At 43.8% G+C, this 27,812-nt stretch overlaps 1 protein-coding gene and 1 long non-coding RNA gene across 4 annotated transcripts in view; one reads left to right on the top strand and one right to left on the bottom strand.

The window, feature by feature from the left end:
* Positions 1–1,251: 1,251 nt before the first annotated feature.
* On the top strand, positions 1,252–8,392 carry LOC105484983 (uncharacterized). The gene is made up of 5 exons (XR_011616337.1): positions 1,252–1,444; positions 2,207–2,327; positions 6,174–6,336; positions 6,926–7,083; positions 7,998–8,392. It is a non-coding gene; the product is annotated as an uncharacterized lncRNA (long non-coding RNA).
* The window catches only part of LOC105484984 (acyl-CoA synthetase medium chain family member 5), a 31,812-nt gene continuing 11,076 nt past the window's right edge, over positions 7,077–27,812 (bottom strand). The window contains exons 5-14 of one of the 3 annotated variants that reach the window (XM_071084204.1): positions 26,977–27,120; positions 24,317–24,470; positions 20,514–20,593; positions 18,582–18,705; positions 17,333–17,413; positions 17,089–17,190; positions 11,082–11,209; positions 10,894–10,993; positions 8,663–8,782; positions 7,077–8,220 (exon numbers count right to left, since the gene is read on the bottom strand). In XM_071084204.1, the coding sequence (XP_070940305.1) occupies positions 8,119–8,220; positions 8,663–8,782; positions 10,894–10,993; positions 11,082–11,209; positions 17,089–17,190; positions 17,333–17,413; positions 18,582–18,705; positions 20,514–20,593; positions 24,317–24,470; positions 26,977–27,120 (1,135 nt within the window). In that variant the 3' untranslated portion in view covers positions 7,077–8,118. Of the gene's footprint in view, positions 8,237–8,662; positions 8,783–10,893; positions 10,994–11,081; positions 11,210–17,088; positions 17,191–17,332; positions 17,414–18,581; positions 18,706–20,513; positions 20,594–24,316; positions 24,471–26,976; positions 27,121–27,812 lie in introns of all 3 variants that reach the window. The other 2 variants (XM_011747100.3, XM_071084205.1) reach the window with 2 other exon arrangements.

Genomic DNA, 27,812 nt, shown 5'->3' with positions numbered 1-27,812 from the left:
ATACCATTTGACCTAGCCATCCCATTACTGGGTATATACCCAAAGGATTATAAATCATGCTGCTATAAAGACACATGCACACGTATGTTTATTGCAGCACTATTCACAATAGCAAAGACTTGGAATCAACCCAAATGTCCATCAGTGACACACTGGATTAAGGAAATGTGGCACATATACACCATGGAATACTATGCAGCTATAAAAAAGGATGAGTTTGTGTCCTTTGTAGGGACATGGATGCAGCTGGAAACCATCATTCTCAGCAAACTATTGCAAGGACAGAAAACCAAACACTGCATGTTCTCACTCATAGGTGGGATTTGAACAATGAGATCACTTGGACACAGGAAGGGGAACGTCACATACCAGGGCCTATTGTGGGGAGGGGGGAGTGGGGAGGGATAGCATTAGGAGATATATCTAATGTAAATGATGAGTTAATGGGTGCAGCACACCAACATGGCACATGTATACATATGTAACAAACCTGCACATTGTGCACATGTACCCTAGAACTTAAAGTATAAAAAAAAGACATATGTGTAAGATTGTGCATGTTTGTGTGCATGTGTGCCTACACGTTTGTCAGTACATGGATGTATGTGAGACTGTGTATGTGTATGTGTGTGCAAGTGTGTGTAGAGCTGCATGAGCAGGTGTACAGGTGTTTATGCATACTTACATGCATGCATGTGTGTTGGTAGATGTGGATGTGTGTGAATGTATGTGTGTGAATGTGTATGTAATTATGTGTGTGTGGATTATGTGAATGTATGTGTGCAAATTTGTATGTAATTATGTATGTGACTGTAGTGTATATGTAGCTCTGCAGTTAAGTGTACGTCTATATATCTGTTTATTAGTTTGGCATATGCATAAGACTGACTGTAAGTGTAAGTGTGTGTATTCATGTGTGTGAGTGGTGGGGGGCTAGAAGTGTGACTAGATATTTGTGTGTGCTTGCATGTGTGAGTGTCTATGTGTGGCGGTGGAATTGCAGATGTATGTGTGGCTGTATCTATATTTGTGTGTGTGTGCATGTGTCTGAGTGTGTGTAAGTCCTAAATAGCACTCACAGTATTTACAATGGTCTAAAAACCCCTCTCTGGGTGGTCCTTTGCACCTGGCCACTGGGGACACTGCCAAGTCATGATGCTGGACTTTGCTGAGTGTCTTTTCCTTTTGGTTTTACAAATTTTGACCTTTAGACACATTTCAGGATAGCATATTCTACTGGGAAATCTGTGAGGTGGAAAATCAAACTTTTCCTGATGACTGTTTAAAAAGAATAACGGCTAGCTCATGTCTTCAGTGTTTTATAGATGTGCTCACATGTAATCGTAACAAGAACTCTACAGGAGAAGTATCCAGCGCCTCATTTTATAGATAAGGAAATTGAGGCTCAGAGAGGACGGGCGACTTGGCTAAGCTCCCACAGTTGGTAAGTGCTACAACAGGACTCAAATCTAACGTCAAAGTCCAGTGTCCTTCTCATATGGAACACCATGTTTCTGCAAAGAGGCATTTTAAAAGAAAATGATTTGAAATAGTCACTGTTGGAGGCTGTGCGCAATCAACTGACCATCTCTGTGTTCCTAGAATCTGGCCCACAGTGGGGATTCAATGTTTGGGGAAGACAGAAACAGTGCTGGAGTTTCTGGGGAAACGTTGGGAGCAGAACTCTGTGGTGGGGGGCTCAGAATTTCCCAGGGCAGGGGGTTTTGAGTCAGGAATCAGAACCACCGCTGGAAAAACAGATTTTCTTTATCACGCTCTACCTCTGATCATCTCAGGAAGTTTTTGGTGGCCTGGGTGGATGGACCCAAGGTTTCGGAAGCAGCCTGAAGCAAGAGACGATGCCTGAGAATTGCCATCAGAAGACCCATTTTAAATCTTAGCTGTACTACTTACCAAATGAGCACACACACTGACCTGCTGTGCCTCAGTTTCCTCCTGTACAAAATGGAGATAAAAATAGCATCTATCTGGTAGGATCATGGTAAAGCCTGAGTGAGACAATTCTAGAGGCTTCTCACTTGTCTTGATGCCAGAGGGGTATGATGCTGCACCCCTAAGCCTCTAAGACATGGAGAACAATGCAAAGTGCTAGATTTCTGCAAAGCCTTATGTTCGATCTAAAAAACCTGTTCAAAAGTATCATTGTGCTTCAGGAGATAACTCTGCCTCCGCTTCTCACTTTCAGAGTTGAGGGCTGCATCTGACATGTGACTGTGGTTTCGAGTCTCTGGAGTCCCATTTTTTTGTCTCTTCCATGGAGTTTGTTTGCTGCAGTTTGAGGAGCTAAGGCATATGAGAAATACCAGGTACATAATTAGTGCTTTGGAAAGAAACTGCTATTTCCATGATTATTGGGAGCTTTCATGAGGCAACTCACCCAGAGACCCCTTGCATGAAGGTAGGAAACTCATCGGTCATCTGAGGTGTGGGATCTTAATGTCCCCTCTGGAAAATGGGATCGTAGACTGAGTAATAGTAACTAGGAATAACATTTGTTGGTTGGGCGCGGTGACTCACACCTGTAATCCCAGCACTTTGGGAGGCCAAGGTGGGTGAATCACCTGAGGTCAGGAGTTTGAGACCAGTCTGGCCAACATGGAGAAACCCCATCTCTACTAAAAAAATTCTAAAATTAGCTGGGTGTGGTGGTGGGCACCTGTAATCCCAGCTACTCAGGAGGCTGAGGCAGGAGAATCACTTGAACCTGGGAGGTGGAGGTTGCAGTGAGCCGAGACAGCGCCACTGCACTCCAGCCTGGGGGACAAGAGGGAAACTCAGTCTCAAAAACAAACAAACAAACAAACAAACAAACAAAAACACATTTATTGAGAGAACGTTTAGTGTGCTGCAAACTATGCAGGTGTTTCATTCAATCACCTCTATAACCCTAGCAGTTATCTATTATTATCTCCAATTCAGCATGTGGAAACTGAGGCTCAGACAGTGTAAGTCAACCACCCAAGTAGGTAAGTGGCACCACAAGGCCTCAACCCAGGTCTGGTTCGCATCATGCCTAGCTCTTAACCGCTCTGCTGATGCCCCAACGCCTACATCCTCAGTGTCTGAATTGAAAAATATGAGAAAATGAGAAACAAATGCAGGTTTGGGGGTTGTTGGGCCTGGCATTCAAATCTCAGCTCTGCCACTTACAGCTGTGCAAGTTTGGGTGAGTGGCTCCACCTTTATGAGCCTCAGATCTCTCTTCTGTAAAATCGGGTTCACCAGGCGATTGTTTCTGTCTCAGTGCCTTTGAACCTGCTCTTCTGTCTCTGGGAGTGCCCTCCCCGACCCCCACATCTGCACAGCTCGCTCCCTCACCTTTCAGTTTGTTCAAACATCGTCTTCGCAAATCCCTTCCTGGCTACCCTATTTCAAATCCTGCGCCACCATCCCATAGTCCCTCTTCACTACTTGTACTTTATTTTCCTCCTTCGCGCTGACACTGTCTGACATACTCTAATTTTTAAAATTAGATTTATGCAAAAGTAGTTGCGGTTTTTACCATCAAAAGTAAAGAACCTAATAGTTCTTTGTTGTCTCTCTTTTCATTAGGTTGCCATTTCCAGAAGGTGGGGGTTTTTGTCTCTTTCATTCACTGGTGTATCCTCAGTGCCTAGAACTGTGCTGGGTACAGAGTGGGAATAGAACCATTTTTTGCTAAATGAAGGGATGAATGAAAGATACCTACTTTATTGCTTTTTGCAGAGCTTAAGTGAGATAATGTCTAGTAAGTCCACAGTGAAGTTCAACAGTTAAGAAAGAGCTCAATCTGTGGTAGTGGTTTACTATCATCATCATCACCACCACCACCCTCATGATCCTCTTGTTCATCTTTATTACTGTAAGTGTACAAGGTGAGCTGTGGATTCTCAGGCAGAAATCCTGAAATGAAAGGATCAGTGCTCCCATCTGGCATATCCTGGACTTCCTTGATTCTCTCCTTACCTTAAAGATGTTGCTGTGAGGCTGGACACCGTGGCTCACGCCTGTAATCCCAGCACTTTGGGAGGCTGAAGTGGGTGGATCACTTGAGGTCAGGAGTTTGAGACCAGCCTGGCCAACGTGGTGAAACCCCATCTCTACTAAAAATACAAAAATTAACTGGGCGTGGTGGTGCACGCCGGTAGTCCCAGCTACTCGGGAGGCTGAGGCAGGAGAATCGCTTGAACCCAGGAGGCGGAGGTTGCAGTGAGTCAAGACCACGCCACTGCACTCCCTCTCAAAGTGAGACTCCCTCTCAAAAAAAAAAAAAAAAAATGTTGCTGTGATTTACCACATTGCACAATAGGAGATTGGGCTCTTTCTAGCTAAGGATTATTTCTCAAAACCAAGATAAATACTGAAACAAGAAAAATAAAATTAAATTAATAGCTAACATACAGGTATCACTACCCAATAAAAGCTGACACCACCCCAAATTCTGATGGACATAGTGGGATTGGAAGGAGTATGACCTTTGAGAGAAAATCTAAACATGATGGCAGAATGATAGAAAGGAGTGCACAGCAATGGAAAAGCTTGGGAGCGTAAGTCTAGTATAACACTCCAGCCCCCAATATAGAGATGTGGAAAAAGCGACCTACAGAGGGAAAGTCACCTGCCTGTGTACCAGATAGAACTGTTAGGTTTCTATTAGGAATTTTTCAGTATTCAAGAAAAGAAACAGACACATTCATTTGGAGAGAAAAAAAGAGGTGAACAGTCTTCCGGTATAATTCTTGCTTGACGCCTCTTCAGCTGCCTATTCCCTTCAATTAGTATCTTATTTTTCATTCATTCATTCATTCAATGACTATTTACTGATACCTACTAGCCAGCAAGTCCCGACATTGGCACTGGGATGACAGACAAGACTATGATCTAGCCAATGATTTAGAAGAGTCCACAATCTACTAGGAAAGACAGGCAAAACAAACCTAAAATAATAAGCAATAGCAATGCGCTATGATGCCCATGAAAGAGAATGTTAAATGGGACTTCCTCTGTTTTCTCAGAATCTTGGCTGAAGCTCCAAGTGAAGACCAGGGAAACACATAACCACAGTTTAATGAGAGGGTGTCACATGACATGCTCAGAAGTAATCCCAACCTGACTTTGGAGCTTCACTCACCTCCAGCCTGTATATGACAAAAGGCTGCTGATAAAGCCAGCAGGTGGGTTTGATGGAAAGGAATTGTAATCGCCCAGTGGGTTCACCTTGCCCACTGCCTAGACAGAGCCGATTTATGAAGTCTCATTCTGTTACCTAGGCTGGAGTGCAGTGGTGTGATCTCAGCTCACTGCAACCTCTGCCTCCCGGGTTCAAGCAATTCTCTTGCCTCAGCCTCCCGAGAAGCTGGAATTACAGGTGCACTCCACCACACCCAGCTAATTTTTGTATTTTTAGTAGAGACGAGGTTTCACCATGTTGGCCAGGCAGGTCTCGAACTCCTTCCCTCAGGTGATCCACCTGTCTCGGCCTCCCAAAGTGCTGGGATTATAGACGTGAGCCACTGCACCCAGTTCAGGGACTTTTTTTTTTTGAGATGGAGTCTCGCTCTGTCGCCCAGGCTGGAGTGCAGTGGCGCGATCTGGGCTCACTACAGGCTCCGCCTCCCGGTTTCACGCCATTCTCCTGCCCCAGCCTCCCCAGTAGCTGGGACTACAGGTGCCCGCCACCACGCCCGGCTAATTTTTTTGTATTTTTAGTAGAGACGGGGTTTCACCGTGTTAGCCAGGATAGTCTCGATCTCCTGACCTTGTGATCTGCCTGCCTCGGCCTCCCAAAGTGCTGGGATTACAGGCGTGAGCCACCGCGCCCGGCCCAGGGACTTTCTTATAGAATCCTTCCTGCTACACTCAGCCCCCTGAGTCTTGATCAGTCCCCCCAGTCTATGTCTTAAATGTATTCTTTTCTTCATGGCATTACAATTGTACATTTATTTGCATTATTCTGTGATAAATAATAATGACCTTCTTACTAGACTCAACTCCACAAGGGTTTGGGCTGAAATGTGTTTCCCCAAATTCTTATGTTGAAGGCCTAACCTCAGATACCCCAGTTTCTCCCAGTACCCCAGATTGTGACTGTCTTTGGAGACAAGGTTTTTAAAGAGGTGATTAAGTTAAAGTCAGGTCATGAGGGTGGGCCCTAATCCAATCTGACATAACAGGTGTCCTTAGAAGCAGAGGAGATTGGGCCCCAGACACACATACGCAGAAGAAAGATCACGTGAAGACAAAGGCAGAAGTCGTCGATCTACACACCAAGGAAACGTTCTCAGAATGAAACCAAGCCTGCCAACCTCTGATCCTAGACTTCCAGCCACCAGAACGGTGAGGACTTTAATTTCTGTTGTTTAAATGGCCCAGTCTGTTGTACTTTGTTATGGCAGACCCAGAAAACTCACATAGATAGGGACTAGGCTGGCTTTAGTGTATCACTGCAGTCTCAGAGCTCGGTATTGAGTAGGTGCTCCCTGAATTTTCCCTGGAGGATGTGGCGGTGCCAGGGGAGGGGTCGGCAGCACTGGGATTGCTTCAGTTTCCATCTGCTGCTTTTCCTCCGGGGTTGCTCCCAGAACCACCCTTTCCTGTTTGCAGGCCTGAGCCATGGCTTCAGGTCCTTATGCCCCTCCTGGATAAGACTTTGTGATGGTTAATGTTAGGTGTCAACTTGACTGGGTTAAGAGTTCCCAGATAGCTATGAACATGACTTCTGGGTGTCTCTGGGAGGTGTTTCCAGGTGATACTAGAGATAGAGTCATAGACTAAGAAGATCTGCCCTCATCCACATGGGCAGGCTGCCCTCATCCACATGGGCAGGCATCATCCAATCCATTAGGGCATGAAGAGGAGAAAAAGGAGAAAGGACGAATTTGCTCCTTCATTTTGGGCTGGAACACCTGCGTTTTCTTGTCCTCAGACGGTGAAGCTCCTGGTTCTCGATCCTTTGCACTCGACAGGGAGTTATACCATTGGCTCTCCTGGTTCTCAGGCCTTTGGACTCAGATGGAATGGGCCTTCCTGGGGTCTCCAGCATGCAGATGGCAGATGGTGGAACTTCTCAGCCTCCAAAATCGAGTGAGCCAATTCCCACCATAAATCCCCTCTCCTATGTCTGTATATATCCTATTGCTTCTCTTCCTTTGCAGAATGCTGACTAATACAGACATAATACAGCAGCCTTTGGGAATGATGTGTGAGTATGTGGAGGAAGAACTAGACATGAAGTAGCATGTGCTTTCTTTAACATAACTTTTTCATTAAAATAGTTGTATGTGCTTAGTACAAAAACTTGGGAAATACAGAAATGTAGTGGAAAAAGGAAGAAGAAAAACTACCATCCATTATTTTCTCTCCCTCCCTCCTCAATCTCCAGGAAAATGACAATTAACTAGTTTCCCCTTTATTTTTCAGAGTTGGGATTCTCCAGTATGCAAATATTTTTATTCTGATTTTTAAAATTAATATAGCTTACACTTTTCTCAAGACATACTAAACTGCTCTTAAATATTTTAATGGCCACATTATATGTTATTGAGTTAATGTACTACAATTTTGTTAATCATTTCCTTGTTGTTTGGATGTTAGTTTTTTGTTTTTTGGTTTTTTTTAGTTTTAAACAATGCTGCGTGATCATCTTAGTGCACCACACATTTTCTGCATTTTGAGTTTTTTCTTTTGTGGTGACTTAGGAAGGTAGAATTTCTGAGCTAAAGGATATTGCCAATTTTATGGTCCTGCATACTTTTACCAAATGGTTGCATACAAAGGATGAAGCCTTTCCATTCCCACTGGCAGAGAATGAGTACCCACAAGTGCCCCACGGCTCCGGTAACCTGTCCTACAGAGGGAAATCTGAAGCTCTTAGTGAGACCAGTGGGCAGATGCTGAGCCTCCCCCGAGAGAGAGGGAGAAGTCAAACCACCAAGCATTTGCTAGGCTGTGCAGCATCTATGTGGTCGGGGCCAATGATATTCTTTTGCTCTTTCCAGCATTGCGCAGTGATCCTGGGGATGCCGTTTGGAAGCTGCACGCCTTTGACATCTTTAGGGTTGAAGAGATGATGCTCCCCATGGGGGCTGACCAGTGATCCATTAGTTTCTCGTGAAGCCTTCAGAGGTCTACGGGGCCTTCCTGGGGTTGCACCTCATTTCCGCCACTCCTGACTTCGCAATTTACTCCTTTGGATCTTTCCAGAAACCGTCTTTGGCAGTTCTGAAACAAAGGCCACCTAGTGACCAAACACAAAACAAAACAAAACAAAAAACACTTGGAAATCATCATTCCTCAAAAAGACTTTTGTTTCGAAAGAGCCATTACTGTCTGCCTGTCCTTGATTCAGGGTTTCCCCCTAAACTGCCAGGAGCAAAACAAAACTGCCTGGAGCCTGGAGCACAGGATCTTTTTGACAGCATTTGAGCACCACCTCTTGTATCTGATTTATGGTAGGGATCAGGCTGTTCTTAGGGCAAGAACAAAATGTGCTCTGGGGAGAACCCAAGTGAAGAAATACAGAAAAAACTGAAGCAGCAGCCAGGGTTACAAGTTTCTCCATATCCCCAGAGCCTGTCACAGGGCCTGGCCCTGAGTTGGGGCCCAGGCAGAGCATGTCCATCTGAGTCCCAGATCACTGTACCCTGGAAACCCTGATGTTTACCTTCCTGGGGTATTTGTATGGTGCAGTCACCCTTTTCACATGCTCCTGGAGTTCCCGCGTTAGTGCCTCTGGGTCATGAGAGGAGTAGTCCGGAGTAAGAACTATAAATGCCTTTACCACCTGCAGCAAAACAAATACCCAGAAAAGATCAGACCTTGTATAACAACTCTTTTCTCCTTAAGTGACCCTTGAATAAATGCCTACATTTACCTTTGCACCATGAAAGTTCTACTAGGTTTTTGGGCACAGCCAGTGACACAAACAACATCAATTTTTCTTTTGCTGGCCTTTCCAGGTATGACTACTAGGAGCATTGACCTTTGTGGGTTGATTTCAAACTCCTACCTATTTCTTAAATTACTCCCCACACTTGGAATGACACCATTTGAAGCCAACATTGCTTCTCTTAAGAAGCAAATATTTTGGAGAGAAGAAGTTCATACACTCCTATGGCCATTTCCTTTCAGATTTTCCTAACAAGGTAGGTAGGTATGGGTTTGAACAGGTGGGACTGAGGAAAATGCAGTCAATTTCAAGGGGGACTAGGTATTTGGGAGTTTGCATGGATGAACATTTGCAATCAGCAGACCCTGAACTGCACCACTTCTGTTCCAGACATTCCAAAGGACATTCTACACCTTGGGTCTCTCTGCCCACATCTTTCCTGTAGGCTGTCGTATGCCAGGGAGGAGGAAGTGTCCCAGACTCAAGCACAACAAACAGAACACAGTTTCTGTTAGCAATGGAAGGTCACTCGGATGCTTATTAATTCCAGCATTCCTATCTGTTAACAGTATTTTATTAAGGGGTAGCTCACTGTCCTTGCTTACTTCCCACAGGGAGGAAGGCCACTATCATTTCATGTTCAGACAGATACGCTTTTAGGAAGAGCTTCCTCACTACTGTAACTACTAAACATTTGTTGGGCACTTTCTGCACACCAGACTCAGTTCTAAGCACTGTGCATGGATTGAGTTTGAGCACACAGCCATTTGTCACAATCCCAGTTAACTCATGGCATACAGAACTAGTCATACGTTTCAGGTGTGATTTCTTCAGCACATCAATGGGACTCCACACCTCCCTTATTCTATATTAACGGCCTCTGATTTTAGTGGAGAATCACTTGGTCAGGAGTGGCTGGCTAAAATGCAGATTCTCTGGGCTGCATTCCCAGTCATTATGATTCCATAAGTCTGACTTTAGGTCTACAAATCTGTATTTTAAACAAGAATCTCAGATGATACAGTTGCAAGCAGTCCAAGAACCAGACTTTGAGAATCTCTCCTGCAGTCCTGATGCTTCTGAGAATGCAGGCTGATGTTGCACTAACTTTCAAAAGGTAACTTGTGCTTTAGGATTATGTTGGATGTAAGTCAGTGAAAAGTAGCTAAGTCTGCCTGTAATCTGATCTTTCACATACTATGTATTCCTCTGGGACCCACAGGAAGATTTCTCCTGACTGGGAGCAGTGACTCATGCCTGTAATCCCAGCCCTTTGGGAGGCCGGAGCGAGTGATCACCTGAGGTCAGGAGTTTAAGACTCCAGCCTGGCCAACATGGTGAAACCCTGTCTCTACTAAAAATACGAAAATTAGCCAGGCGTGGTGACACATCCCTGTTATCTCAGCTACTGGGAGGGGGGCTGAGGCAAGAAGGTCGCTTGAACTTGGGAGGCGGAGGTTGCAGTGAGCCAAGATTGTGCCACTGAACTTCAGCCTGGTCAACAAAGCAAGACTCCATCTCAAAAAAAAAAAAAAAAAAAAAAAATTTCTCCTATGAAAGCCCAGCTTATTAAATTTGGCCCATCTTTCTGGTATATCAAGGTCATTTTGGATACATATTCTATCCCTCTCAGGTTACAGCCATCAGTAAACTGTGACTGGTGTGCTCGCTATGCCCTCAGCTGCAAATAGAAAATGACTTTTTAGTAGACAGGATGGATAACAGAGCCTGCACCTCCCCCTAAGATCTCCTGCCCCATAGCCAGCCTCTTTGGGACCCAGTTGTGTCTGCTAAAAAGCAAAGTGTTGGTGTTTTCCCGTTACGTCCCTTTAGAGAGTAATTGTATCTCTAAAGACATGAAGGCAATGTGTGTCTGATGGTGGCATTTCAACTTTGTGGCACATGGATGGAGGTGAAATACAGGACAATCTGAGCCTTCCTGCTTGTTCTGCTGGGTGCTAATAGGTACAGAAGCAGGAGGCTGTGTTCTTGGGTGCACTGGTTACCTCTCCCCTGATGGGGTCTGGGCTGCTGACCACGGCCGACTCCAGGACAGCAGGATGCTCTGCCAGGGCGCTTTCCACTTCAACAGGCCCGATCCGGTAGCTGGAAGGGAAAAACAAACTCTTCCAAGTGGACTTCCCTCAACCCCCATGAAACTTCAAAGGGAGGAGGAAAGTGCAGACAACTTGACCTTGAAGAATTGATCACATCATCATTTCTTCCCATGAACCAAAAGTAGCCATCCTTGTCCATGCGAGCTCGGTCCCCTGTGATGTAAAAGTCCCCTTGTTCTGATGCAGCTGTCTTCTCAGGATTGTCCTGAAAGACAAAGAAAGCCCGTGAAGGACCCTCTGGGAACAGCCGCTAAGGCCAGTTACTGCGCCGGTAGCCCCCTGTAGGAAGCTGGAGATCACTCAACAGAAAGTTCAGGAGTTCCTGAAGTCCAGGCTGCCCGGAGTTCCCCAATGGACAGGGAGCTATGGCCCTGTTTAGTTATGGGATTTCCCTTTTTTGATTGGAATCAACTGCCAGCGAATGGTTAAGGGCAACCACCCACCACCATCCTTAGAAGGGCCCCACAGGGCCACTGGCTATGCTTTTTAGGACAAAAGAACACACAAATACTCTTTGCGCTCGGGAATCACTGAGGGTAGAAAGTGAAGGGCTAGGCCAGATGTGGTGGTTCATGCCTGTAATCCCAGCACTGGGGAAGGCTGAGGTGGGTGCATCACTTGAGGTCAGGAATTCAAGACAAGCCTGGCCAACATAGTGAAACCCCATCTCTACTAAAAATAGAAAAAATTAACTGGGTGTGGTAGTGCACGTCTGTAATGCCAGCTACTCGGGAGGCTGAGGCAGAAGAATTGCTTAAGCCCACGAGGGAGAGGTTGCAGTGAGCTGAGATTCTACCACTGCACTCCAGCCTGGGCTATAGGGCGAGGTTGCGAGATTGTGCCATTGCACTCCAACCTGGGCTACTCCAAGTAGGAAAAAAAGGAAGGGAAAGGAAGGGGAGGGGAGGTGAGGGAAGGGGAGGGATGGAAGAGAAGGGGAGGGAAGGGAAGGGAAAAGAAAGGAAGAGAAGGGAGAAAAGAAAGAGAGAAGAAAAGGAAGGAATGAAAGGTGGGAAGGAGGGAGGGAGGGAGGAAGGAAGGAGCGAGGGAAGGAGGGAAAGAAGGAAGGAAAAGAAAGAAAGAGAGAGAGAAACAAAGAAAGAAGGGAAGGAAAGAAGGAAAGATGGAAGGAAGGACGGGAGGAAGGACGGAAGGGAGGGAGAAGGGCTCACCAAAAAGCCCATTGGTGTGGGGCAAGAGTAGAGGAAAGAGAAAAGCAATCAAACTCCGATTCTCAAAGTTTTAAAGAAAAAGCTACTACTCAGCAATAAAAATACATGAAAACACACAGATGACTTGCAGAAACATCATACTGAGTAAAAGAAACCTGACAAATTTGAATAGTTAGTGATTCCATTATATGAAGTTCTTTTTTTAAAATGCAAAATTATTACATAGTGACAACAAACAATTTATCAATTGCTGGGTCTGGAGTGGAGAGGATTGGCTGTCAAGGGGAATAAGAGAGGATTTGGGGGTGAAAAATGTTCCATATTCGACTGTGGTGGCAGTTACACAGGGGCGTATGTGTGTTAAAAGTCATCAACCCGCACACGTAACATGGGTGAATTTCATTGTAGGTAAATTATATCTCAATTCAACAAGTACCTTCCGAGAAAAAAGAAAAAATATAAGCTACCAATACCTAAAAATACATCTAGCACAAAATCTCTAAGATGTGTATGGAGAAAACTTAAAACTCGACACAACATTAAAGAAGATATAAATAAATGAAAGAAAGACTTAATCGACCTGGTGCAGCAGCTCTTGCCTGTAATCCCAGCACTTTGGGAGGCCAAGGCAGGCGGATCACCTGAGGTCAGGAGTTCAAGACCAGCCTGGCCAACATGGAGAAACCCCATCTCTACTAAAAATACAAAAATTAGCTGGGTGTGGTGGTGGGTGGCTGTAATTCCAGCTACTCGGGAGGCTGAGGCAGGAGAATCACTTGAACCCAGGAGGCGGAGGGTGCAGTGAGCCAAGATCATACCACTGCACTCCAGCCTGGGTGACAGAGCAAGACTCTGTCTCAAAACAAAACAAGATAGACTTAATTAATAGAGATGTCAATTATCCCTAAGTTGTTTTATAGACAATACAATTCTAGTCAAAATGCTAGCAAACATTTTCCAAGGAACTTGACAGTTGATTCTAAAATGTAAATGAATGAGCAAAGGGCTAAGAATAGGTAAAACACTTCTAAATAAGTTGAAAAACAAGGATAGAGTCATTCTCTCACATATGAAAACTTACGGTAATGCTTTTGTGGATAAGACTTTATGGTATCAGTACGGAGACAGAGTAAGTGATCAAAGAAATACAAGAAAGTGCCAAAACCTAACTATGACTATATCAAACTTTCAAAAATTTATTTATTTATTTGAGATGGAGTCCCACTCTATTGCCCAGGCTGGAGTGCAGTGGTGTGATCTCAGCTCACTGCAACCTCTGCCTCCCGGATTCGAGCAATTCTCCTGTCTCAGCCTCCCAAGTAGCTGGGACTACAGTTGCCTGCCACCACACCCAGCTAATTTTTATATTTTTAGTAGAGATGGGGTTTCTCCATATTGGTCAGGTTGGTCTCTAACTCCTGACCTCAGGTGATCCACCCGCCTTGGCCTCCCAAAGTCCTGGGATTACAGGTGTGAGCCACCACACCTGGCCTATATTACACTTTTATATCTGACAAAATTGTCATGACAGATAACTGGGAAAAGGAGGATTTATTCAACAAATTGGTTTTTCATATAGAGAAAAATAAAATAGACCCCTATCTCATACCATGTATACATCAACCACAGATGGATTATAAACTTAAATGTCAAAAGTCGAACTATAAAACTGTTGGAAGAAACTATAGGTGAATATGTGTATTTCCTACCCCAAAGTTGAAAATGATTTTATAAGACACAAAAAGCACTATCCATAACATTTAAAAACTTAATGATTTCATGACATGGAAATAAACGCTTCTGTTCAAGAAAAATAGCTTAAAGAAAGTGAAAGAAAGTGAAAAGATAAGCTACCACCGGGGAGGAAGATATTAGCAACTCTTACAACAAATGACCAATATAAAGAATATATTAAGAACTCCTATAGGCTGGGCGTGGTGGCTCATGCCTGTAATCCTAGCATTTTGGCAGGCTGAGGCAGGTGGATCACTTGGGCCCAGGAATTCAAGACCAGCCTGGGCAACATGGTGAAACCCCATCTTTACAAAAAAAAAAAAAAAATTAGCTGGGTGTGGTGGCGTGTGCCTGTAGTTCCAGCTACTCGGGAGGCTGAGGTGTGAGGATCACCTGAGCCCAAGAAGTCGAAGTTGCAGTGGCCATGATTGTGCCACTGCACTCCAGCCTTGGTGACAGAATGTGACCCTGCTTCCAAAAAAACTGTATTAAATAGTTGCATAATATTTCTGTGTGGTGGTGATATTAGCTATTTGAGCAAATTCCTGTGTTAGAAATTTGGGTTCTTTTTAAAATTTTTTTTCTCTCTTCTTTTTCTCCTTTTTGTTCTTTTTCTTTCTTTCTTTTTCTTTTTCTTTTTTTTTTTTGCTTTTGTTCACAATGCTATAATATAATATAATTCTTTACATAACTAATTTCTGGTATTAGAAATTTAGATAGTCCCTCCACCTTTTTTATCTGTTATAAACAGCCAGCACTATAACAAACATTTGTGCATTTGACAATTTGTTTCCCTAGGAAAATAAGCATATTCCTTATATGGGTTATAAAGTTGACATGAGCATATTCATGTAACTGACATGTGCAATTCCACTAAATGGGAATGACCAACATGAATTTGAAATGTTTATGTTTATTGTGGGGGGAGAATGAGCTTAGCTTATCAAAAATCACAGAACAATTTTGGTTTGAGATTCTCTGTAATAATTTTCACGTTTCAGCCGGGCACGGTGGCTCAAGCCTGTAATCCCAGCACTTTGGGAGGCTGAGACGGGCGGATCACAAGGTCAGGAGATCGAGACCATCCTGGCTAACACGGTGAAACCCCGTCTCTACTAAAAAATACAAAAAACTAGCCGGGCGAGGTGGCGGGCGCCTGTGGTCCCAGCTACTCTGGAGGCTGAGGCAGGAGAATGGCGTAAACCCGGGAGGCGGAGCTTGCAGTGAGCTGAGATCCGGCCACTGCACTCCAGCCTGGGCGACAGAGCCAGACTCAGTCTCAAAAAAAAAAAAAAAAAAATAATAATAATAATAATAATTTTCACGTTTCATGATTCTCACAGAAGAGATTTAATATTTTTCTCTTAATTAAGAATGAGCTGGGCCAGGCACTGTGGCTCATGCCTGTAATCCCAGCACTTTGGGAGGCCGAGCCAGGCAGATCACTTGAAGCCAGAAATTCCAGACCACTCTGACCAAGGTGGCGAAATCCCGCCTCTACTAAAAATACCAAAATTACCCCGGCGAAATGGTGTGCGCCTGTAGTCCCAGTTACTCGGGAGACTGGAACACGAGAGTTGCTTGAGCCCAGGAGGCGGCAGTGCAGTGAGCCAAGATCACACCACTGTACTCCAGCCTGGGCAACAGAGTGAGAAGACAGTGTTGCAAAACAAAACAAAAAAGATCTGGAAAGAAAACTATCTGTTGGTACAGATGATGGAAAGAATCAGTCAAAAAAATTAAAGATTCTTGTCTAGCAAATAACTTTTCAAATTACTTTAGTACACTCAGTGGAATGATCTCACAACCAGAAAGAATGTGTACAAGTGCAGTAAGTACCAGAGTCCTGCTCCACACCGAGTGGCACCAAGTAAATAAATAATGAATGAATACATTTTTCAGTGGGGTCAAATATTTACTATTGTTTCCAAGACTGATTAGCAGAAAAATACATTAAAATGTTAACGTGATCTCAGCTTGGCATGATTACTATGTTGTGGGTTTTTGTAAGTTTCTGTGATTTTAAACAAAATAAAGTAAAAGATTATTTCTCTTGTAGTCACAGAAAAACCATTAAAATGCAACATTCCAAAAACAAATGGACTGGTTTGTTTCTGCTCCTTCTAATTCTGTAGCGGATTGACAGCTTAATAGACACATGTGATGGCATTTCTATTAAGCAGTGGCTCTCAGGCTTGGCTGCACATTCGAATCACCTGGGAAACTGATCCACACCAGAAATGTTGATTTTAATTAACCTGAGGTGGGGCTCAAGCATCAGCAATAACTGACGCTTGCCAGAGTTTCTAGTGCAGTCACGTCTGAGGGTTTTATAGAGAAAGCTGTGAAGAAACGAAAGCCCAACATAAACACCAGCCAAGGTGAATACAAAAGAGAAGCAATTACTAAATTATCCCAGAAACTTGGACTGAAATCTCAGGTTTGTTCCCTGCTAGCAAACCACAAAGAGAATCCTGAAGACAGCTCTGACACAATAGTGCAGTTTGACCTTTATGTATTTATTAATTTACTATTATTATTATTTTTTGAGATGGAGTCTCGCTCCTTTGCCCAGGCTGGAGTGCGGTGCTGCGATCTCGGCTCACTGCAACCTCCTCCTCCCCGGTTCAAGCGATTCTGCTGCCTCAGACTCCCAAGTAGCTGAGATTAGAGGCACGTGCCACCACGCCTGGCTAATTTTTATATTTTTGGTAGAGACGGGGTTTCACTATGTTGACCAGGCTGGTGTTGAACTCCTGACCTCAGGTGATCCACCTGCCTTGGCCTCCCAAAGTGCTGGGATTACAAGTGTGAGCCACCGCACCCGGCTGCAGTTTGACCTTCAGAAGCTCCTTTCCTTTACTGCACCTCGATTTTCTCCTCATTAAAACAACGGTGCTGCCCTCATGTCGTATGTTTGCGCTTTCAGACACACCCCTGTTTAAATCCCATGTCCTGCCTGTGCTAGTTGCATGATGCTGGATAAGTCACTTCCCCTTTGTATCAGCTTCCTTATCAATAATAGTCTTCCTTATCAATAACAGAACTTTACTAATAATAGTAGCAACCTACCTCATGCAGTCATTGTAGGGGTTAAACAAATAGATATTTACAAAGTGTGGTGCACAATGCTTAGCACACAGTCACTGTCATGAGAACGGCTGTTCCCGTCTCTTACCAAATAGCAATTGAAGAAACAGAAGGGCCGGGTGGGTCTGATACGGATGGCAACATTCCCCTCTTCTCCAGGAGGCAGGACATTGCCCTCATCATCCACAATCTGGCAGGGAGATCACAGAGGTGCACGTATGAGTGTCTACACCCTGGGCTACTGCAGCAGCCCAGAGGCCCGTGCCAGCCAGGCCTGTGTGTCTTTCTCCTCTCCACGCCAGGCCTCGCCAGAAGTTAGGGGAGGCTGCTACCTGCACATCGTAGGGTGGAACTGCCTTCCCCATGGATCCAGACTTGATTTTCACGCCTTTTGGATTGGCACAGATGACAACCTGGGGAGAAAGCAGTACGGATAAAGAAGAGCCTTTCCACTTAGCTTCTTTCCTGGACCACGCCTTTCTCTCACCCTGCCTGTTAACTCTTTCTCTCATCCTCTTTTTTCTCCTCCCTCACTTTCTTCTTTCTTTCCCTTCTGCTCTCTCCATTTCTCTCCTTTCTTCCTCCCTTTTTTCTTTTTTCTTCCTCCCTCACTCCTTCCTTTCCTTCTTTCCTTTCCTCTTTCCTTTCTCCTTTCCTGTTTTTTTCTTCCCTCCTTCATTTTATTTCCTCCTTTATTTCATTCCTTTCCCCGTTATTTCATTCTCCATTTTCCTCTGTCCTCCCTTCTTCTTTCTTCACTATTTCCTTCCTTCCTTTCATCTTTTTCCCCTTCCTTTCCTTTCTCTTTTCTTTATTTCCTCTCTCCCTTCCTTCTTCATTTTCTTCCTATTTTCTTCCTTCCTTCTTGCCTTTCTTCTTTTCTTTCCATAGTCAACAAACAGTTATGGGGCACTCCAGGGGGCACTCAAACATAAAGAACTTAATGCATCTCTGAGCCAAAAGACTCAGTTGATCCCCAGATCTCTTCCTAGATGACTGTAGAGGACGCTGCTTAGAATCTGGGACTCTGAACAGCCGCACATGTAGGCTGTCTTGGTAGAGACAAACAATGCATTCAACCGTGAGGGCTGGTTTGCTGGTCATGGTATAGTTGTAAAAGCACTTTAAAGTACCTTTTTTTAATTTTTAAGAAGTGTGTGTGTGTGTGTGTGTGTCTGTTGTGTGTGTATTTCAATAGGTTTTTGGGTATGAGCGTTTTTTTGTAACATGGATGAATTCTACAGTGGTGAATTCTGAGATTTTAGTGCATCTGTCACCTGAGTAGTGTACATTATACCCAATATGTAGTTTCTTTACCCTCACACCCCTCCTCCCACCTTCCTCCTTCTGAGTCTCCAAAGTCTTTTATACCACTTTGTATGTCTTTGCATCCTCATAGCTTAGCTCCCGCTTATAAGTGAGAACATATGGAAATCAAAAGGGAAGGAAAGCTGATGGAGTTTTGTTATCAGCTTCTCCCCTGGGTGGAGGAGTGGTGGGGTGGTCCCTGAGAAGCTTCAGGGAGGTTACAGCTGGAGAGGCAGGAAGCCCTGGAGGGGACCTGGTCCCTCCAGTACTCACCGTTTCAGACTGGCCATAGCCTTCGTACAGCTCCACACTGGTCTGGTGTTTCCACTTCTCCCTCACGTCAGGGTTGAGGGCCTCTCCTCCGGTCAGACAGTGCCTCAGGCTCTGAAACTGGTACCTTTCTCAGGCAGGAAAACAAGGCCACCTATGTCAGGATCTTCATACCACCCGCCTTCTGGTGCCACTGCCCAGACGTAAACACCCACAGGCACTAGAGGGTAGACGGCCCTGCTTTTTAACCTGCTCTAAGTGAGTCCATCCTCTGGCTTTGCAACCATTCTCCTCATGGACAGATAATTTTTAAAAGATTCACCCTATCTGAGTTTGGGATAAAATCAGAAGCTCATATAATAGGTGTTGGCATAATATGGTGAGTTCCAGGTAACTTGGCCAAAATAATTTAGTTGGAAAAAAACTGATCATAAATTGGTTAGGACAATAATCTGATTGAAAAGGATAGATAAATCAATTAGAAATTGAAAAGATAGGCCAGGCACCATGGCTCACACCTGTAGTCCCAGCACTTTGGGAGGCCAAGGTGGGCAGATTGCTTGAGCTCAGGAGTTGAAGACCAGCCTGGTCAATGTGGTAAAACCCCGTCTCTACCAAAAAATACAAAAAATTAGCCGGGTATGGTGGCACATGCCTGTAGTCCCAACTACTTGGAAGGCTGAGGTGGGAGGAAAGCTGGAATCCAGGAGGCGGAGGTTGCAGTGAGCCAAGATCATGCCACTGCACTCCAACCTAGGCGACAGAGCAAGACGCTGTCTCTTAAATAAATAAATAAATAAATAAGAAAGAGGAAGAGAAAGGAGAGAAAAGAAAATTGAAAAGATAAAAATTAGTCCTCTAAGAATCCCACAAATTCCTACAGATTAATTATGTTGCAAAACGCCCTTTCTGTTCAACAAATCATCCAAACTAAAAGAAAAAAAAAATCAGTGATTGCAAGTACATTTTTGATCTTGGAGGAGAGGGGAGATCAAATTGGCTTGACGAAGTTACTTAGTACTACCAAATGGCATTCAACGACATTGTTCTTAACAAGGTACTTGGAGCTTGCTTTCAGCCAAAATCATCTGGAGATGCACACATCAGATCACCGAATGGGATGAACTTCTTACATTGGAGAAGAATTCACTTTTAGAAGCATGTAAGAACTCCCTCCTCTGGGCACTTGGTGGGTAGATTTATGTGATTAGGAAAGATGAGAGGATGACTCCTCATGACTTGGGGGAGGACAAAAGAGGGAGAATAGGTCAGGGTTGGTGGGTACTGAAGGACGGTGGGCCTTTCTCCATATACCCCAGCAACTAGCCCTGTTCTGCCAGAAGATGTTGCTTTGGCTTCATCCAGGATGGAGCCATCATCAGTGCCTTGTCCCTTTCTCTTGGGTGCCCAATGGCATGTGGTCAGAGAACAGTTGGCTGGTGTGAGTCTGAGGCTGAGAGTTGGGGCATCTACTGTGGTGTGGGCTTGTTAGTTTCACCAGAACTGAGGGCCCTGGCCACAAACCCCACTTCATAGGTGGCTAACAATTGTCCAATCATTTCTCTCGCCTCACAGAAGTAGCAGACACACTGCTGAGAGAATAGCCCATGGGTGTATGGTGTGGGGAGAAGCCTATCTCAGGTGCTAAAATTTCAGACTGCCCTAAATCTATTTAGTTCCATCTGGATGCAAATTTTTGGGGGCCAGAAGCTTGTTCTTGAGGGGCATCTGTGAGGTTTACAGGTATGTTGACTTGTCAATGTGTATGTGTATAAATGTGTGTGCGAGAGAGAGACAAAGAGAGAGGCAGAAAAATATATAGACACAGAGAAAGATAGAAAGAGAGTTGGAATGAGAGGATAGTTGTATGTGTGGATGCCCATGCTGTATATTCACATACTTAGGCCCTCAAAGCACCAAACAGATGGGCTGTACCTGGTCAGATCCTCCTGCACAAGCAGCCGAAAGATGGTTGGGACACAGCAGAGGGTGGTTATCGGGAATGTAGAGAGAGTCTAAACAAAAGCAAAGGGGGAAAGATGTCCTTAGAATCACTGGGGTGGGACCATGAAGATGGAGCCAAATGCACTGCATCTTTATATTCTCACTACCAAAGCAGAGAAGTTGAAAACTATGTGTGGAATCCAGCATCCAAGATGGTGCCCAGTGACCCCTACTTCCTAGCATTTGCACCTTTGGAGGAATCCCCTCTCACCTCATACCAAAGTGGGTCTGTGACAGCAATGGCATACTGTCAAGGTGATGAATATCACTTTCAAGATTCAGTTGTACAAAGACTACGGTTTCTGTCTTGGATGTTCTTTCTCTCTCCCTTTCTTGGATCCCTTGTTCTGGGGGAAGCAAGCCACCACGTTTTCAGTATGCTCAAGCCATCCTATGGACAGGTGCACACAGTGAGAAACTGGAGACTCTAGCAAACACCCAGTGAGAAACTGAAGTCTACTAAAAACCACCAGTGAATTTGTTTTGTTTTGTTTTGTTTTTTGAGATGGAGTCTCGCTCTGTCACCCAGGCTGGAGTGCAGTGGCAAGATCTCAGCTCACTGCAACCTCCATCTCCCAGGTTCAAGCAATTCTCTGCTTCAGACTCACGAGTAGCTGGAATTACAGGCACCCTCCACTATGCCTGGCTAATTTTTGTATATTTAGTGGACATGGGGTTTCACCATCTTGGCCAGGCTGGTCGTGAACTCCTGACCTCATGATCCACACGCCTTGGCCTCCCAAAGTGCTGGGATTACAGGCATGAGCTACTGTACCCAGCCACCATGAGTTTGTAAGCAATTTTTCAGCTTCAGTCAATCCTTAAGATGATTGCAGTCCTAGCTAATATCTTTTTTTAAATTATTGTGGTAACATACACACAACATAGAATTTGCCCATTGGAATGGTTTTTAAGTGTATAGTCCAGTGGGATTAAATATTTCTACAATGTTGTGAAACCATCACTACCATCCACCTCCAGGACTATTTTTATCCTCTCAAACTTAAACTCCGCACCCATTACACAATAATTTCCCATTACTCTCTCCCCTAACTCCTTGTAAACACCGTTGTACTTTCTGTGTCTATGAATTTGACTACTCTTGGTATCTCATGTAAGTGGAATCATACAATATTTGTCCTTGTATGACTGTCATGTTTCACTTAGCATAATGTCCGCAAGGGTTATCCACATTATATCATATAACAAGATGTCCTTCCTTTTTAAGGCTGGGTAATATTCCCTTGCATGTACACACCACATTTTGTTTGTTCATTCATCTGTGGATGGACACTTGTGTTGCTTTCACCTTTTAGTTATTGTTAATGCTGCTATGAACACGAGCGTACTTTGCTGACCTCTTGATTGCAACCTCATGAGAGACTCTATTCCCAAATCCCCTCATTAAGCTGCCTCCAGCTTCCTGACCATCAGAAACTGTGAGATAAATGCTTGTGTTTTAAAGTTCTATGTTTGGGTATAATTTATTACATAGCAATAGATAATGAAAACACTATGTCAGAGCTGGGGACAATGCGAGGAGAAGGTCCATACACTGGCTGATCAAGCACTACATGGATAATGATGGTGATGAGTTTGATCATGATGATAACAATCAATATGGGTTAAGAATCTACTATATTTGGTCCACCATGTGGTACCAGCTTACTCCTGCAAGAATGGCCATAATCAAAAAATCAAAATAGATGTTGGCATGGATGCAGTGAACAAGGAACACCTCTACATTGCTGGTAGGAATGTAAACTAGTACAACCACTATGGAAAACAGTGTGGAGATTCCTTAAAGAACTAAAAGTAGAACTACCACTTGATCCAGCAATCCTACTACTGGATATCTACCCAGAGGAAAAGAAGTCATTTTATGAAAAAGATACTTGCACATATATGTTTATAGCAGCACAGTCTGCAATTGCAAAAATGTGGAACCAACCCAAATGCCCATAAATCAAGTGGACAAAGAAAGTGTGGTATATAAATATATATAATGGAATACAACTCAGCCATAAAAAGGAATGAAGTAATGGCATTCACAAGGACCTTGATGAGATTGGAGACTATTATTCTAAGTAAAGTAACTCAGGAATGGAAAACCAAACATTTTATGTTCTCCCTCATAAATGGGAGTTAAGCTATGAAGATGCAAAGGCATAAGAATGACATAATGGACTTTAGGGACTTGGGGGAAAGGGTGGGAAGGGGGTGAGGGATAAAAGACTACAAATTGGGTGCAGTGTATACTGCTTAGGTGATGGGTGCACCAAAATCTTATAAATCACCACTAAAGAACTTACTAATGTAACCAAACACCACCTTTTAGTTACTGTTCCCCCATAACCTATGAAAATAATTATTTTTTAAAAAAGAATCTACTATGTTTTGAAACAACGTAAGTGTCCATCAACAGATGAATGGATAAAGAAAATGTACATATACACAATGGATCCATAAAAAAAGAATGAGGTCCTGTCATTTGCAATAACATGGGTGGAATTGGAGATCATTATGTTAAGTGAAATAAGCCAGACACAGAAAGACTAACTTCACATGTTCTCACTTATTTGTGAGATTTAAAAGTCAAAACAATTGACCTCATGGAAATAGAGATTAGAAGGATGACTACCAGAGGCTGGGAAGGGTAGTTGGGGGCTGAGAGAAAGGTGGGGATGGTTAGTTGGTACCAAAGTAATAGAATGAATGAATAAGACCTATTATTTTAAAGCCCATCAGGGTGACTTTAGTCAATAAAAACTTAATTGTATATTTTAAAATAACTGAAAGAGTATAATTAGATTGTAACACAAAAGATAAATGCTTTCAGGGGATGTATACCTCATTCCCTATGATGTGATTTTCATGCATGGCATGCCTACATCAAAATATCTAATGTACCCCATAAATACATACACCTACTATGTACCCACAAAAATTAAAAATTATTTCAAAAAAGAACTTACTATGTGCTGGCCCCTTTGCCTTGTATCATTTCATTCTCACAGCAACTCTATAGAGATACGTTATCCCTTTCTTATAGGTGAGGCTGAAACTGCAGTTCAGGGAGATTAGGCAACTTCCCCAAGGCCACACAACTAGCGAATCAAAGGTGTAGGATCAGAGTCCAGGTCTGACTCTTTGACTGATGGCATGACCTGTGCAGTTAGCTACCAGGTGATACAGCTTATCTCAGTACAAATAATATGAGCAGAAGAGCCCTCTGACATTTTCAGGAATGACACTTAGGATACGGGGGGCTGGAGAAAGGTGACCTGTGTCTTGACTGGGGGCACCAATCTCCTCCCTCCCTATAAGAAGACCCTGGGAGGCTGAGCAGGAGTCACCAGGACTCTCTAGTTGGGCCATGTTAAACACCATGGACAGTAGCATTTGGAGTTGAGGCACAGACTGATTTTGCCTAAGGGTTTGACAAATACCTAGGGTTTTGGCAGAGGCATAAGGAAGAAAGTGGTGGAGACAAGGGCACCCCATGCAGGAGAAATAGCAATGAAATGGTCTTAATCTAGGAATCTAGCTAGAGCATAGGCAGTGATGGAAGGGAACCAGGTGGTCAGGAACCAGATTATGGAAGGCCCGGGAGCCACACCAAAGAAGCCTTAAAGTCATTGATTCATGTGTTTTCTCCTGCAGCCTGAAATCTATATCCCACTCATCTGATTTATACCCAACACATATGGGGTGTTGTTGGTTTTTCCTCTTACATTCAGGATAACTTTGGCATCAACTCGGGGCAGCTCATGCACAAAAATACAAGCTCCATTAGGCCAGGCAGAGAAGAGAGTCCAGGCTGCCTTCACCCAGCCAGTGTCAGTCGTGTTCCAGAAGATGTCCGATTCGGTCAAGGCCACCCACCGTCTGCCAAAAATTAGAGAACGTCAGCACCCTTGGCGATGACTCTACCTTTAAGAAGGATTGTATTATCTATATCACCCCATTTGGAGCCCTGCTCAGTGGGTACTCACTTATACTTGTGAAACCTGAACAAGAACCATCAAGTCAACTATTGTCTCAACAAGCATTTATTGAGCATCTTCCATGAACCTCTGCCCTAGACTAAGAATACAGAAGCAAAAAGAGTTTCCAGAAAGTTCACAGTCCAGTGGATGTGATCTATAAGGGAAAAAGTTAACCTCAGTACTCTGTGCTAAGGTCACTTTATTTAGGCAACATTTATTTAGCACTTAGTCTGGGTTAGCACTAGGGATATAGAAATGAACAATTCGTCTTGCTTTAGGGCCTTAGAGTTTAGGAAGTATAAATATCTAGGAAGCCGCTGGAAAGCATGTTTTAACAGAGCTAAACACAAAGCCTTGTGCAATTACAGAGAATAGGCACCTAATCCAGAGCAATGTTGGAGATGAGTTTCTGAGAAATGCTCTGGTAGAGGAGATGACACTTGAGTTAGACATAAACAATGCATAGGGATTATATAGGTGAGGCAGAGAAGCAGGAACATCCCAGGAATGGGTAACAGTGTCTGCAAACATGCAAGACAGAAAAGCAGTCATGCACTTGAATCCTGGGACACAGGCACTCCTGGTTCTCCCCCTTTCATTGGCTGTTCCCTTCTCAGTCTCCTCTGCTGAGTCCTCCTGGTCTCCCCTTCAGTGCAGAAATGCCTCAGGCACTCAGTCCTGAGACCCATTCTCTTTTCAGTTTATATTACACTTTGCTGATCTCATCCCATCTCATGGTATGAAATACCATCTTTACACTGATAAGTTCAGCATGAATCTTTCTCTCTAACTTCAGACGTGTATATCCAAATGCCCACTCAACATCTCCATTTTTAACAAGGCGATGGAGATGTCTAAGAAGACTCTCAAATTGACAACTCTATAAACAAACTCTGTTTTCTTCCCACTAGACAGCTCATCCCACAGTTCTTCCCCCATCATTTAGCGCTTCCGGTTGTTCAGGCCATTCTTCTTAGAGCCATCCTTGACTCCTCCTTCTTATTCCACACTGACTCTGTCAGCAAGTCTTATTGGGTCTAGGTTGAAAATACATTCAGAATCTCATCTCTTCTCCCACTTCTCCCCGGGCAAGCTACCATGCTTGCCTCTTAATGCACTAGTCATCTTCTTTAGCTGTTTCCTCTACAGTTTCATTGTGAACCCAACATCCTGAGTGAGCCTTTAAAAAACATATTAGATTACATCACTCTCTGCTCAAAATATCCAATGCTTCTCAAAAAAAATTAAACATAGAATTACCATGTGATCCAGCAATTTCATTTCTGCATGTATACCCAAAAGAAGTAAAAGCAGAGACTCTAACAGATACTCGTATGCCAGTGTTTATAGCAACATTATTGACAACAGCCAAAATGTGGAAGCTACCCAAGTGTCTATCAACAGGTGAATGGATTATTTAAAATGTGGTCGAGGCCAGGCGCAGTGGCTCATGCCTATAATCCCAGCACTTTGAGAGGCCGAGGCGGGAGGATCACGAGGTCAGGAGTTCGAGACGAGGTTGGCCAACATGGTGAAACCCCATCTCTACTAAAAATACAAAAATTAGACGGGTGTGATGGCAGGCACCTGTAATCCCAGCTACCTGGGAGGCTGAGGCAGGAGAATCGCTTGAAACTGGACGGCAGAGGTTGCAGTGAGCGGAGATTGCACCACTGCACTCCAGCCTAGGCAAAAGAGAAAAACTCTGTCTCAAAAAAATAAAAATAAAATAAAATAATAAAAACAAATAAAATGTGGTCTATCCATACAACGGAATATTTTTCAGTCTTAAAAGGGAGGGAAATTTTGACACATGCCACAACATGGATGAAACTTGAGGACATTATGCTAAGTGAAAGAAGCCAAATTGCAAAACAAAAGGACAGACTGCATGATGCCAATCATACGAAATACCTGGAGTATCAAATTCACGGAGATGAAAAGTAAAATAGAGATTACCAGGGGTGAGGGGAGAGGGTAACGGGGCATTATTGGGCAATGGGGGCATAGTTCTCATTTGGAAAGATAAAGTAAATTCTGGAAATGGATGGTGATCATGGTTGCACAACAGTGTGAATGTATTTAATGACATTAAACTATACACTTAAAATGGTTAAAAGGGTACATTTATAATATATGTATGTATATGTTTATGTATGTATGTGTATGTGTGTGTGTGTGTGTGTGTGTGTGTGTATATATATATATATGGCTACGATTTAAAAAGAAACCTCCAGTGGCTTTTCACCTCACTCAGAGTAAAATCCAGAATCATCAAGATCCTTCCTGAGCTGCTCCTATTGGCTCTTTGACCTCAGCTCCTGACATCTTTCCCCTCATGCCACTCCCTCCAGACCACTTGCCACTTTCTGTTCTTGGATCCTCTAGACAAGCTGCTCTGGTACCTTCCGCTGGCCACAAAACCCAGTCCGTAGCTGCTCTGGGAGTGCTCGACCATCTTGGGGGCCCCGGTGGTTCCGCTGGTGAAGTAGATGGCCAGCGGGTCTCCACTCTTTGTCCTCAGGCAGTTGTGCTCTGTAGGTGCCTCCCTGTAAAACATAAAAACACTAGGTGGCGCTACCATAGTAAAAACAGTTAGTAGCACTGGTAATATGTATAACAACAATATGACTATCGTTTCACAAACATCACGTGTGAGGTGCTGTGCTGAAAGCTCTGGCTTGGGTAACCTGCAATCACCTCATAGGGTAGGTACTATCATTATAACCCTTTTGCAGACAAGGAAACTGAGGCTCAAATGGTTAAATAACTCACTCAAAAGAGCCCATGCTTTCTTACCAAAGTATGAGGACTTTCTGGTAGAACACACACGTGTCCGTGTCTATAATTCTGCACATTTAGGCACAGCTTCCACCCCCACCGCAATTTCTAATAATTTAGAACTGTTTTCTAAAGGTTTCCCCCAGTATGGGGTTTTGAGATCTGGGTAATTCCCAAAGTTCTGAGATCTGGATGACCAGCTAATCCACTGGCTCTCATCCCTGGCTGCAACGTGAAGTCCCCTGGTAAATTTTTGGAAGAAACTTGTCTATCCACTCTGAACAAAATAAAATCGGAATCTTTGATGTTTTCTTAAATGCTTCTCAGTAATTCTAGTAACAACCAAAATTGAGAACCACTGATCTAGGCCCACCTGACAGCTCTTCAAAACTATATGGGCTGATTTTTTTTTTTTTTTTGAGACAGTGTTTTGCTCTTGTTGCCCAGGCTAGAGTGCAAT

The sequence above is a fragment of the Macaca nemestrina genome, chromosome 18, assembly GCF_043159975.1.
Source record: "Macaca nemestrina isolate mMacNem1 chromosome 18, mMacNem.hap1, whole genome shotgun sequence".
NCBI lineage: Eukaryota > Metazoa > Chordata > Mammalia > Primates > Cercopithecidae > Macaca > Macaca nemestrina.
Note: the sequence above shows the minus strand (reverse complement) of the source record. Positions and strands in the feature narration are given on the sequence as shown.